A 13235-nucleotide genomic window follows, 5' to 3' on the forward strand; every position below is an offset into this window, starting at 1 on the left:
GTGTGTACTACCAGATACCAATTTCCCTAATGCATACTTACTTAAGTATGCATTTACGAGCAATGAATATGCATATTCAGTGCTCAAGCGCCCTAAATGCGAGCGAGGATCGCGAGAGAAGGAAACATTGTTTCGCCGACATCGTGAAACCATTGCAGAATGTCGACGTGGTTGCACGGCTGGGCCGTTCCAGCGCAGGAGACCGTCTGAGCACCAGGTACACATTCGTTTAGTCAAAATCTCCTGCGCATTTCCCCTCCGAGTCGTTTTCAGAATACGTGTGCACAATTGGTAATTTGTTTGCGGGTCGTCTGCGGGTATAGGTCTCATTTGGGTCTGGCTGGCTCTTTGCCAAATGGTTTACTGTCACACAACGTATTCTTCAAACGGAGGCGGGCCCAGCGCCGGGCTCCTCAGCGAGACGAGCATTGACTCGTCAGGAGGTTCTATCTATATATCCCGTGCGATGCGAGGCGCGGGGCTGGCCACATTTGTCAAAAGACCGATTCTGATAATGCTTGTTCTATTGGCTGAGCCAGCCAGACCCAAATGAGACCTATACCCGCAGACGACCGGCAAAAAAGTGTATCAGTTGTTGTGCATCATACAGCTAGGTACATGCTACATGGTTTATAGTTGAACATTAGGCGACTTGGTGCATACTTAGCACATAAGGAAGGCTAGACACCTCTTCTTTCTCCTCCACCGTTGGGGTCGCGCTTGTGGCGGCGTTCTTGCTTGTGGTGGAGTTCTTTTTCTTCTGTCGGAAAAGGTAAACCAACCCAGCACAACCCAGCACAAAGAAGAACACACCAGCTGGGATGATGAACCGGAGGTCACGCTTCCAGTCCGAGTCGTTCCTGCCTTCATTCGTTGATGTATCCTTGGAGCCCATTTCGTTGCGAGGCCAGCACGGTTCTCCACTGTAGACAGTTATCACTGTGCTTCCTGTTTGGTTCTGAGACGAGCGTGGCGTGGTTTCGTTGGATTCGTCGCGAGGGCAAAGACCATCGGCTTGACGAACGAACATGCGATCGTCGGACGCAGCTTTGGACACCCTCGAGTCATCCACGTCGTGCATGATGAGTGAAGCCGCGACATCATTAATCGCGATTTGTCCCCCCAGATATTTTACAGCAGTGTCCGAGACAGCAGAGGTGAACGCCAGAGCGATCGTGTCGTTCTCCCCACACTTGTCTTTCAGTCGATTCTCGAGGTCGACGGCAGATAAAGCAGCTTCATCTTCCTCCCACGAGTTTTCCCACTCTGCCACCACAGCGCAGATCGATAACCGCGCCGATGACTTTGGAAGAGGGTCTAGAGTCCGGAACCTGGCCCAGAATGAAGTAGTGTTAAACTTTCCCTGCTGCGTGCCGTCTTCAATCAGCGACCAGCTTGCTGTCTGGTACAGAACTCTGCTATCCGCAGCAGCGGCATAGCCAGCGACAGCTTCCAGCCACGTGTCTGGGATTGTACTGTTGGCCAGCAGTGCGATGTCAATCGCCTCTCCTTCAATGGGGAACATTGCCGCCAGTGATGACGAGTTGTCTTGAACGACCGAGGTAGAGGTGACGGTCGCAATGTTAACGGTGTGAGAGGGATCGTAGGACCCGCTGAAGCCCGATCCGGCCGTAGCGCAGCGGGCTGCAGCAGCCAGCGTGAGCACCAACAACCCCGACGCAGAACGCATCATCTCAAGCTGCTAGGAAGCTTGGCCCTGTGGGTGGAGAAGCAGAAATGAGTCTCGGGCGTTGGGGAGTAAAATGCACGATGGTCAATTTGCTGGTCCCAGATGCGGTGCATAGAGGCATTGCTAACGCAGCGTTGTGCGGCCCGTACTGCGAGGCTCTTCCAACGGTCCCATCAGCTCGAACAGCAAATAATTGCGAAGGTTTGGAACTCCTGTCAACGGTTGACAATGAGGTGCACATGCAGAAGACTCGTAGTCTTGCTACAAACTTCCTAACGTAACCCAAGATTGTCGGACGGCACTTTCAGCTTCGACTCATGGTCCCTACATGTTGTTGTAGTCTATTATACCTGCTCAAGCACGTTCTCAATCGTGCTCACCGAGTGGTTCCACACGATCTCCTTCATATCCTCCGTCTGGAATTTGGTCGGTTGCAGGGCTTGTCCGTCCTTGCTGACCAGGTGCCAACTTGAGCTGAACTCGTCCTTGGTCAACGCTAGCATCATGGACTTGGCGCATTCTTCCGGCGACCGCGCGATCAGCGCTGAGATCGCCTTTGCTGGAAGACGCGCGTACCAGGGCAAGTTGTTAGCAAGGGAAGTCGCGACCACGCCGGGTGTCGCGTGCATGAAACTGGCAAGAGGTGCCTTCTCCGAGAAGGCCTGGGCCATCAGGTCCCTATTGTAGCAGCATTGACGGTTATTCACTGACAGCCTCAGTGAGGAAGACAAGGTTTTCAACGTACGAGTAGGTAGTGGTGAAGTCGGCGCAGCGCTTGATGGTGAACGTCTTCTTGAGACCCAAGTCGTTGACATCGGGTTTGCCTCCGGTTGCTGCCGCCAGAATATTCAGCACGCGCACCCCAGTGCGGTTAAGTGTTGGAAGCAGGTCGTTGACGATCATAAAGCTACGAACAATATTGGAGTCAGTTAGTCTCACCCTCACGGACAGCCTCGGCCGCTCAGCTTACCGTCCGTAGTAGTGGGTCGCCATCTTGATGTCGAGGCCTTCAGAGGTTTCGATACGTCCACTAAAAGACAGAATGCCCGGTGACATAATGATCCAGTCGAAAGAGGCCTCCTTGTGCTTGCTCGTGAATTGTCGAACTTCGTGCAGGTTTGACACGTCGAGCTTCACGTGGGTCACTTTTACGTCTGGATTCCTCTCCTTGACGGAAGAGATCAAGTCGGGCGGGCAAGAGCGAGATGCTAGCGTTAGCGTCGTCACAAGTGGTGCCACTTCATGTGCCACCGCACGACCGATGCCGGATGAAGCGCCAACAACGAGAGCGTGCTTAACGTGCGCCATTTTGCGTTGAGAGTAAAGGGACGCCCTGAAAGATCTTCCGGAGTGTGAAAGGTCATCGTGTGCTTTCAAACAGTATTCTTCATTTCGTCTGAACTTCTTCGCTAAAAAGTAGATGGCACTTTGGTTTTGCATAGGACTAAACGAAATGACGTTGTTGTCGTGGAAAATATTGGTCACTAGCGAGCGCTCCATCCACCTGAGCACGAACGTTATTCAAGGGTGGTTCGCGTTCTGGCCAAGTGTATCGTCAATAATGCCGATCGAATGGTTCCACACGATCTCTTTCAGCTCGTTCGTCTGAAACTTGGTCGGTTGTAGCTTCTCCGCGTTCTTGTTGACGAAGTGCCACCCAGAGCTGAACGCGTCCTTGGTCAGCGTAGACAGCATAAACTTCGCACAATCCTCGGGGGAGCGTGCGATCAGTGGAGTCAAGACTTTGGCAGGAAGACGCACGTACCAAGGCAGACCATTGACGAGTGACGTGTCAACTACACCAGGATCCGCGTGAATGAAGCTGGCCAGCGGTGCTTTCTCTGAAAAAGCCTGCGTCATGAGATCCCTTCACTCGAAACAGCAGCAAGATTGGTATTGAGCTCGCTTCAATAGGCTAGTGATTTCAACGTACGAATAAGTGATGGTGACTTCACCGCAGCGCTTGAGTGAGTACGTTTGCTTGAGGTCCAAGTCGTTCACATCAGGCTTGCCACCAGTGGCAGCAGCCAAGATGTTGAGTACACGGACGCTAGCGCGGTTGAGTGACGGGAGCAAGTCATGAATTATCATGAACCTATGATCAATAAACTGGACCAATGAGCAACTCACAACAGCAAAACAAAAAATAGTCACCAGACTCACCTTCCGTAGTAATGAATCGCCATCTTGACATCAAGTCCTTCAGACGTCTCCGTTCGTCCTTTCATCGAAAAAATGCCCGGGGACATGACTATCCAGTCGAATGCTGCGTCCTTGTGCAAGTCGGTAAATCGACGGACATCGTGCAGACTCGACACGTCAAGTTTCACGTGGGCGACATCAACCTTCGGGTTCCTCTCCTTGATCGAAGGGATCAAATCAGCCGGGCATGAACGTGATGCCAACGTCAGTTTGGCCACCAGTGGTGCCACCTCGTGTGCCACTGCACGACCAATGCCTGACGAAGCACCAACGACAAGAGCGTGTTTGGCGAGAGCCATCTTGAATACAGTCGAGTTCTTGAGTTTTTCGCCTTTGTCCGCAAATTGAGATGTGCTGGATTTGTGTCAGAGATCGGTTTGGCATTTTATAAAGTGAAAGCATCGTAATGCGAAGTCAACCAGGTCAATTGAAGTCATACAGGAAGCTACTTCGAAGTATGAGTCAGTCTCATGAAGTGCCAAAGTGTTAAGCCATCCTGCCTAGTAAAATTTGGAGCGGGCTTCAAAGAGCTCTGCTAGGAACTCTTGGACATCAGCAGGACGCTCCCTAATCGCGGTGTTGGTTGCCAGTACCATGAGGTGTCGGACTTTGCGATCGAAGTAGAGCTGCCGTTTTAATTCCTGCACGACAAGCACGAAGCATTAGAATCTGGCCAGCAGCTGCTTGTAAATGACGTCGTGTTGCACGCACCACGTAGTTATACTTCTTGAGATTGAGAGTTCCTCGCACTGCATTCGCGAGGAAGTCGGCTGTTTGGTCAGGCTGGTAGAGCAGTACCTCTTCAAGCACTTTGGTCAAGACTGGGTCGACCTTCGTTGTAATGTACTGGTAAACCTCGTCGAGTGCAGCAGTAAGGTGGGGGTCGTGCTGTCGATAGCGTTCTTGCTCTAAAGCCACAATAGTATTCATTAGAGCTCGTGGACAGCAACGTTGATGAGCTCGAGCACGGCGCTTACCATCGCGAATGATAGCTGTAATGGCAGCGCCCTTATTGCGCGTCTTTTGTGCTGGTTGCTCCATGATGCGACACTGGGCTCGCCGAAGTAGCTCTCGAAGGCGAATACCCCGCTGTCGAAGCTACAACAACCACAGCAACGAAAGACTGAAAGACTGACCTCCGCGACGGCTCGTATTTTTAGGCATTTTCTGCTGTGGGCCTTCATCTTCGAATCGTATTCGTTGTGCGCCTCCAACCGTTTACCACAAGGAAGTTGTCTTATCACCTTCGGCAGATACGTGTCTGCTTCTGCTGTCATGCTGTTCCTTACCCCACCAAGCTCGGGTGCTCAGGTTAGGTACCTACCTACCTGTTCAATCATCACCCGCAAGCTGCTAATGCTTTTGGTGGTACTGGGTCTTGTGTCTGGCAACTAGTGCTCTCCCTCACCTTTGTCATCACCAGTCTTGCTGTTTCGGTGGTGGCCACCATCGTTGCTGTCGGACTTGTAGAACGAGCGCTTGTTGTCACGGCCACCCCACGCCGATCGCTGGTGGTTAGAGGACTTATCGCGAGAAAAGCGAGACCCCGTCGATGCGCGCTCACTGCTTGATCCCCCTTCACGGTTGTTGCCATCATTCTTGTCTGAGCGCCACAGTGTCGTGTTGCGGAAGCTCGAGTTATCGTTCAACGACGTATCGTGACGCTTGTACTCCAGTGCCACGAACTGCGGCAGATTGAGTACTTTCCGCATCGTATCACTGAAGCATCCCCAAGGCCATGCAAAACGGGCAATCAGCACGTTGCGTGAGCCAGCTAGCTTTCAGCCTCAAACCTCCGTATACCTTACCGAATGCGGTAGCACGCCTCATTGTTGTCAGCATTGCGGTTCCAGAGAGAGATGATATCCTCGTTGTAGCGGATCGAGATGACAGCGCCACAGATCTCGTTGCCAACATCAAATTGTTCGCCAACAATGGCCAGCACCTGGATCGAGGCACTCCGTCAGCACTTTCACGCGCAACAAAAATTCAGTCAAATTACGCACCAAATCTTCCCAGTAGCGCGAGGCGATGCCCTTGCGAAGGCGCACCATCCACTTGCCGCCTCGTCGGTTGGCCGGGTCCTCCCACATGGGCTTGATGCCCGTCTTGAAAAGGTGGTAGTCCATCGTGTTGGGCAAGTCATTCGGCCGCACCAAGTGGTTGTAGATCTTCCAAAAATCCTGAACCTGCAGTAGCACAGCCACAAGTACCAGTCAGCACCCAATTTTCTCTAATTACCCGTTCTAATACTCGCCGTCTTGAAGTCGCCGAGTCCCTTAATGCTCTTTTCGTAGCTCTCCTACAAACAAAAAAACAGTAATTGCGTAACAATGTCAATATTTGCATCAATAGTACAAGAGTAAAACATGGGAGCGCCTCACACTGACAGCCTTGTTGCCCGTGTTGCGCTTGATGTACCAGAAGGTGTACATGTTCTGGATGGGCATCTCCGCGGTGCTCTTCTCGGCCGGTTTGTCTTCACCTGTGGTGGCGTCATATTGCAGTACAACAATAGCAGTTATAGCGTTAGACAAATCCCATGCAGCACACGTGTCATAGTGTCCACTATTCCCAAGCCCACAGAGACCCTCAGGCGCCGATCAGCCACTCGTATAGTAGCTCAGACGCTGAGTTATACAGCTGAATACGTACTGCTGTGCTTCTCTTCCCCCATGGCGCTGCGCTCGCGTCTCTTCTCGGCGGTTCGTTCGACCGGAACCTGCAGGTCTCCTCCGTATGATGATATTGTGGTGCTGCGAGTGCCTACACAATACGTACTTAGCTGTAGTACCCACAGTACTATTGTATTTTTCCATCAATTTTCAAACTTCGAGGCGCCGTCATGGCAGATTCCGACTCGGATGGCGAGTTCGAACGGTGTGTTGATGGGGATTTCCAGTTTGGTCTGGTGTTGGGCGTTATGGCCACGCTCGAAGTGTGCAGTAGGAGCTGAATTATTAGTGTTTGGACATTTTCGACCAGATTTCTGCAGGAAGATGAGGCTTCGCTGTCTCCTGAGCCCATGGCGCGTAAATCAAGAGCCAATGGAGCGTATACTCCATCATCCGCTTCAGCGGTGACGGCGGCGGCTGCAGCGCTGTTGGCGTCATCGAAATTGACGCAGAAACACAAGAACAAGAGCAAAAATAAGGACAAAATCTTGGACAAGAACAAGAGATTATCAAAGACGCAGCTCTCGGACTCGGAGGAGGCCCCTCCAAGCTACTATGATGACTATTCTACTGGACGAGGTGCTGATCTCGACGATTCAGAGTACGTGAGTGTGTGGAGGGATAGTTGAAGCTGGAGACGTGGTGTCTAACTAACTCGGCGTATAGCGCCGATCCGTACGCTTTCGATATGAGTTCTCTGGCCCTTGCGTCTTCTACAAAAGAAGATAAAGAAGATGCAGACAAGAAGAAGAAAAAGAAGGAGGGGTTTAAGACCTTGGCCAAGAAGGCAGTTGCTAAGAGTGCCCCGATATCGATGGAAGATCGCATTGCAGAGATCTTGAAGCGAACGGGCAGCACTCAAATCCAAGACGACGACAAAAGTGACGAAGATGAAATTGGCGACAAGGTGTGTGGTTGTTTGTGTTGGAACCACACAGATATTATCTTGTTTTCTAAGTCGATGCCATGCTGCAAAATAGGATGTTTCTGAAAGCAAAGAGACGAAGATTGCAAAACCTCTCACAGGACATAAGAGGGAAAATGACAAACAGGGACGCCAACATGATGATGAAAAGGACAGTGATGGTAGTGGCAGTGATGCGGAGCACTCGAGCTTGTCGGACTCGTTGGGTGTGGGCTCAGCAGATTTTGAGGTTTTCCAGCTCTCAGACGTTTCTCTCATGCTTGACCGGCTCCTAATACATGCTTGTTTACGCCGACTCTTACTACTGATTTAGGTTCGCCTACCGCCAAAGCCAAGTCTTGACCGAACACGTCTGTCTCTTGTATGTCGAAGCAATATTTTGTTGTTGTTTTTGTCCACAACTAACGCACTTCAGTGTTTTTCTATGAGCAGTCCAGCTTAGACAGTGAGAAGTTTGTTGTCAACAGGGATGCTCTCAACAATGAACTTGGTACGAGGTATTTTATATGATTTGGAAGATTGATTTCAATATTGAAATGGTCCTGCATTATTTTGTAGCAACGCCATCACGATATGAGCAACAACAAATGCCGTTCTCGAGGTCCGAGCAGGATGAGGACAGCACTGCAGAGAAAGATGAATACGAAGAAGATGAGTTTGAGCTTGACCACACAACAGTTGAAGACGACAAAGACGCTTTCCCATCGTATGCATCGGTTCAAGATCAAGCAGGTGACAAATTACGTGACAAACCGGAGGAACCACTTGTTAGCCAATTTGACAAGATGAAGGTGAGTACTTACAACGACAGCGTGTGCATCAACAGGGAAGTTGATTATTGCATGTTAAATTTCCGTCGTAGGCCCTCTTGTTAGACGATTCCGTCCCAGTTCCAGCACAGAACGCAGATGAAGGGGGAAAGGGAGATCAGAGTAGCCAAGAGTTTGATTTGAGGGAATCCCAGATTCATTTGTCTACGAGTGCTGACGTGGTGCAAAAGCCTTTAGACGCGAGCGATACGTTTGGCTATGGCGATGATGACTTTGAGGTACGAATCACTTGAGATGGATCATCCGAGGCGGTACATGAATATCTCAGCTCTTGTTTCTGTAGGAGACCGCGGGATCACGGCAAGCAAGTCCAGCCAAGTTGGTCAAAGAGGTATGAATATCATTTTGATATGAATTGATGTATACAGAAATCTCATGTTCCAATATATGGGCTGGGCAGATTGCTGAAACCGGTCAAGGCGACGTACAGGTGTCACGAGGAGTTGAATACAGCGCCGATTACGAAGATGATGTTTTTGAAGTCGATACTGCCATCCTAAATGGGCCGTCAGTAGCTATTCAATCGGAGACTCGGCCATCGACCACTGAGGACACACAGTATCCTGCCATCAGCAACCCCAGTCCCGACAGAAGCTCAAAAGTGGATGCCCTACTCGCCGCAAAATACGGTGATTTCTACACCCTGGACGATGAAGATGAAATACAAAAACCAGCACTAGAACAGATCTCAAGTACAACTGGCGATCTAAACCCGATCAAGAGTGCAGCAACACCCGAAGTATTCACACCTCCTGGCGAGGCAAGAGATTCCCCACCATCAGTACGCCGACTTCTCACTGTGTTTTTCGCGTATCGTATAATGTGTCGGTGAATTGACTGGAGCTTTGTATTCAGAGCCCGCCTCCGCCACCTCCTCCAGCAGACGACGATGAAGAAGACGAACAAGAACTGAATGGCTTTACGTTGGATGCTCCGAGAAAGAATGGCAGGACGCCAGTCGTGACACATAACGCAGCTTCAGCGGTAACTGTACGTGAAAGTCATTCAGTGCCGCCTTCGGCTGCTGACCGATTCCGCCAGATCGAGAACCACGTCGCCTCTCTACGTTTCATTCAACCTGCTGGTACGCCAAGCATTGGCGCTGCCAACTCGCCGTTTACGGAACCTGTGCATCCAGTATCTGCCAAAGACTTGTTACGTGACCAGGATGTGGCATCGGTTGCTCGTGCTCCTCTAATCGAGCCATTGTCGATATCGTTTGACGCGGGCCTTCTAGCTGAGGACGAGGATACGCAACCCGAGATTGATGAGTTTGTGCGAAGCTCCCAGATCATGCGGCATGAGAAGCGAGTTGCAGCGCAACGAGCCAGTATAGCAAGAGAGAATGGTTTGGTGTTACGTCTACAGCAGGCCCAGCGTCAAATACTTCAGCTGAAAACGCATATTCAGGAGACATCAAGTGATTCAACTGCAGCCGATATCACCAAGCCCAAATCGACGGATCCCGTGATGCAAGAAGACAAGCTAGATGCTGAACAACCTATTACAGCAAGAGATGCCACCTCGCATCTTTCGCAGACTTCCTACAGCAAACTTCAAAAAGAAATCAAATCCCAGGACAACCTGATTGCAGCATTTCAGAGGGAAAACGAGCGTCTCATGCAGCAGCTTAAGCAAGTTCGACAGGATGTTCATTATGACGTGCACGAAGCGAATGAAGAGCTGCGTCGGCAGATAAAAAAGCTGCAAGATCAGATCGGTGAAACTTCTACGCTGGGAGGTGGCAGTGACAACACCAGTAAAGCCAAATATCGCGTTGCCGTGGAAGCACGACTAGAGGCTGAAGCGCATGCGTTGGCGCTGCAAGAAGAACTCTCTGCTTCCAAGCTATCATACCAGCAAAAGCTCAACGAGGTGACATTGGAGCTAGATCGAGTGAAGAAAGCCAAGGTTGAACTCGAATGCCGCTATGAAGGTGTAGATCTGGCCCAAGTCGCCCACGAAACCCTACACGCGCGCGAGCTTCAAAACGAGTTGGATCTGTCTAAGAAAGAGCATGCTCGTGCACTGAATGCGTTGCAAAAGAAGCTGGACTGGTATGTGGAGAACCAAAGACTTCTGGATGATCAGGATGAAGAACTGCGACGACTACGCCGCCAGGTTAATGCACAGCCTTCCGAGCCGCAAACTGGAACTCCATCGAAAGTACAACGGACCAATGCACAAGCTGGTGGGCCATCACCTGCCCGAGCTCACCGGCGGTCACCAAACGACATTCGGCGTATTCAGGAACTTGAAGGTCGCCTCGCCGAGCTGGAAGAGGCTATGCGCCGTCGGCACCCGGACAGCCTGGCAAACCTCATTCTGGCTTCTCGTCGCGCTGATGACGAGTCTAAGACACGTGCGCTGGAGCATGACTATGAAGAAAAACTAGCAGCTGTATCGCTCGAGCTGGAACACGTCCACGAAGCTAACGAGAAAAAGTTGGCAAGCTTTCGCCAGCAGCAGGAGAAGTTGTTGCTGCAATACCAGCGCAAGATCAAGGAGCAAGAGAAGCAGCTCAAGCAGCTGAGCAAAGTGCCGTTGTCACACAGGCCTTCATCCAAGGACACAACTGGAGCAAGCACTACTTCAGACGCGGAGTTGACGAAAGTACGCCGGTTCTACACAGACAAGATAAAGGAGCTGGAGCGCAAATGGGAGGCCAAATATCGTGCTTTACGCAAGCAGCAATACTCTGGATTAGGTCGGCCCGAGAGTAGCCAGCAGTCCCAAGAGGGTCTAACGTATGCTGACTCCGCCCTTGTGATCGCAAATTTGCAGCGGCAGATACGAGAACAAGAAATCGAGCTGAGGCGAGAGAAAGTTAGAGTGGAGCAACTGGAAGCCGAGAGTCAACTGGCAGATACCCGTCCTCTGGACTCTCCTGCAGCAGAGAATGCCAAACCCAAGCAAAATCAGGAGAAAAACGAGCTGGAAGAGCAGATTGCTGACTTGAAGACGCAATTGGAAGACAGCGAGCGTGCTCGGGCAAGGCTGGCACAAACGTTGGCTTCCGTTCAAACACTTGGTTTAGCTCGGGTGCTAAACCCCGACACGACATCAACTGCAGCTGCGACAGAAAGCATACCAGTGACTGAACCTGTTGTACCCCAGCAGTCCGAAGCTGAGCTAGCGGGATTGCGTTTGGAGTTGATCTATGCTCGTGAAACATTAAACAAAGAGCGCACGACAACCACCGAGAAAATCGTCACGATTGAAAAGCAAATGACCGATCACGTTGCGAAGAACGCTCAACTGGAGGCGCAACTTGCAGGCAGCCAACGCGAGATGCAGAGTCTACAGACCCACGCACTGGAAGTCGAAAGGCACAATCGGTCTTTGGAAATCCAAGCTCGACGCGTGCCGGAACTCGAAGAAGTTGTGTTATCCTTGCGCCGCGAGCTAGAGCTGCCACGTACGCCGTCCATGGTGCAGTACCGGTCACTTGAGCTGAAAGTGGCGACGCTGGAGCAAAAACACAAGCTGCGCGAGGCTGAGCTCAAGGTCGTGCTGGATCGCGCGTTGACCTCAACACACCTCGAGCAGCTCAGTCGAGAACGCGCCCATCGTGCTGCCATAACCGCCAAGAACGCAGAGATTGCGTCTTTCAAGCACCAACTTGAAGAAATCCTCGACGAGCTGGCACAACTGCAGCAGCCGCCATCATCTCAGCCGCTTAGTGTGCCAAAGAATACGATTGAGAGACCTGAACAGGATGTAGCCTGGTGAGCAAAATGAAGCAAATGAAGTTGTAACAAGGTGGCAAAGCATCTATGGAGCGTACGGTTAAATAGCAAAAGCACGGGGGACCGGAGCTCTCCAAACCTCCAGCACACTCAAGCCGGCAACGCACGAGGCACAGTAGTTCGTCCTGCCCCGAGCTTGCTGCCATCGGACCCTGCGTCTGCTAGCTTGACAAGACTTGAAACGGTCGCTCGTCCTCCGTGCGTCGTCACTTTCAGCTGCCTTAGGTCATGGAGTCGATGAGGGCGCTGCGCATGCTCGTGGCGATGGCCGTAGGCTGCGCGTTCTGGAGCTTGAAGATGCTCTCGACGACCGAGATCTCGGTGGACGTGGTGTCCAGGCCGCAGAAGGCCGTCCAGTCGTTCACCACGAGGCCGGCACCAATCACGTCACTGCCACGGTTCACGGTACCGGCTACGACGGGCACCTGCAGCAGCGAACTAAGCTCCTCCTGGTCCTCGACACTCGTGCGCGGGTGCACGAGGCATCCCTGGTTAGACAGCGCGCTGTAGCTGCCTACGAGAGCGTTGCCGGCCACGGTCTGGCGGAAGACTTCAACGCCGAGCGTGTCAGCCACGATCTCCTCCGTCTCGCGGTCCAGGTCCGTGTGCACAAGCGCCACGTGGTCGTTCGTGGCGATGCAGTTGCCGAGCGCCGAGAGTCGCTCCTCCACTCGCTGCACCACGACCGAGTCGGGAAGCGCGTTACGGATGTGCTGCATCTCTTGGTCCGTCGTGGTACTGGGAAGAAGCAGGCCGCGCTTGTTGCCCACAGCCACGCGGCCCACGAAGCGGCAGCCGGCCACGCTGGCGTGCACGACGGGGATATGCTCGGCCAGCTCCGACTCGAACGTGCTGTAGAAGTTTTCCGAGCCGCCCACGCACACGAGGCAGTACGAGTTGGTGAGCTTGGAGAATACGCCGATCTCGTTGCTGTTCTCGAATTGGCAACGGGTCGCCATGGCTGTCTGGAGTTAGGAAGAGTAGAGAGAGAGAAGAAGGCGGTGGCTCGAAAGCTCCTGATTGACAAATGGTCGGAGCTGCTCGGCCACCAAATTCCCTTTGATACAATCGCACTTAATATGTGTATATACTGTACCCCAAAAAGAAGGTTCTGAGCGGTGACCAACACTCACATTGAAGAATCTGATACGATGACGCACCCTT

At 51.9% G+C, this 13235-nt stretch overlaps 7 protein-coding genes across 7 annotated transcripts; 1 reads left to right on the forward strand and 6 right to left on the reverse strand.

Moving 5' to 3' along the window:
* Positions 1-643: 643 nt before the first annotated feature.
* KRP23_6305 (uncharacterized protein) lies at positions 644-1693 on the reverse strand (the record flags this gene model as incomplete). The annotated part of the gene is made up of 1 exon (XM_067891480.1): positions 644-1693. One exon carries the CDS (start codon positions 1691-1693, stop codon positions 644-646), a length of 1050 nt encoding a protein of 349 aa, XP_067745832.1.
* Positions 1694-2034: 341 nt separating this feature from the next.
* Positions 2035-2998, reverse strand: KRP23_6306 (NmrA-like family domain-containing oxidoreductase notO; the record flags this gene model as incomplete). The annotated part of the gene is made up of 3 exons (XM_067891481.1): positions 2035-2368; positions 2436-2597; positions 2661-2998. 3 exons carry the CDS (start codon positions 2996-2998, stop codon positions 2035-2037), a joined length of 834 nt encoding a protein of 277 aa, XP_067745833.1.
* A 213-nt stretch (positions 2999-3211) lies between these two features.
* KRP23_6307 (Oxidoreductase) lies at positions 3212-4191 on the reverse strand (the record flags this gene model as incomplete). The annotated part of the gene is made up of 3 exons (XM_067891482.1): positions 3212-3557; positions 3624-3785; positions 3854-4191. 3 exons carry the CDS (start codon positions 4189-4191, stop codon positions 3212-3214), a joined length of 846 nt encoding a protein of 281 aa, XP_067745834.1.
* Positions 4192-4392: 201 nt separating this feature from the next.
* Positions 4393-4933, reverse strand: KRP23_6308 (uncharacterized protein; the record flags this gene model as incomplete). The annotated part of the gene is made up of 3 exons (XM_067891483.1): positions 4393-4533; positions 4604-4800; positions 4870-4933. The coding sequence occupies 3 exons, from the start codon at positions 4931-4933 to the stop codon at positions 4393-4395; spliced, it is 402 nt and encodes a 133-aa protein (XP_067745835.1).
* A 350-nt stretch (positions 4934-5283) lies between these two features.
* On the reverse strand, positions 5284-6569 carry KRP23_6309 (Eukaryotic translation initiation factor 4E type 2; the record flags this gene model as incomplete). The annotated part of the gene is made up of 6 exons (XM_067891484.1): positions 5284-5611; positions 5701-5837; positions 5899-6081; positions 6150-6194; positions 6277-6377; positions 6548-6569. 6 exons carry the CDS (start codon positions 6567-6569, stop codon positions 5284-5286), a joined length of 816 nt encoding a protein of 271 aa, XP_067745836.1.
* A 168-nt stretch (positions 6570-6737) lies between these two features.
* KRP23_6310 (Centrosomal protein of 162 kDa) lies at positions 6738-12054 on the forward strand (the record flags this gene model as incomplete). Its single annotated transcript, XM_067891485.1, has 11 exons — positions 6738-6772; positions 6878-7168; positions 7234-7474; positions 7548-7721; positions 7806-7853; positions 7925-7982; positions 8051-8283; positions 8355-8540; positions 8606-8653; positions 8723-9103; positions 9178-12054. The coding sequence occupies 11 exons, from the start codon at positions 6738-6740 to the stop codon at positions 12052-12054; spliced, it is 4572 nt and encodes a 1523-aa protein (XP_067745837.1).
* Positions 12055-12292: 238 nt separating this feature from the next.
* On the reverse strand, positions 12293-13030 carry KRP23_6311 (Eukaryotic translation initiation factor 6; the record flags this gene model as incomplete). The annotated part of the gene is made up of 1 exon (XM_067891488.1): positions 12293-13030. The coding sequence occupies one exon, from the start codon at positions 13028-13030 to the stop codon at positions 12293-12295; it is 738 nt and encodes a 245-aa protein (XP_067745838.1).
* Between the last annotated feature and the right edge of the window lie 205 nt (positions 13031-13235).

The sequence above is a fragment of the Phytophthora ramorum genome, assembly GCF_020800215.1.
Source record: "Phytophthora ramorum isolate Pr-102 chromosome Unknown Phyram_PR-102_s0005, whole genome shotgun sequence".
Taxonomy (NCBI): Eukaryota; Oomycota; class Peronosporomycetes; order Peronosporales; family Peronosporaceae; genus Phytophthora; species Phytophthora ramorum.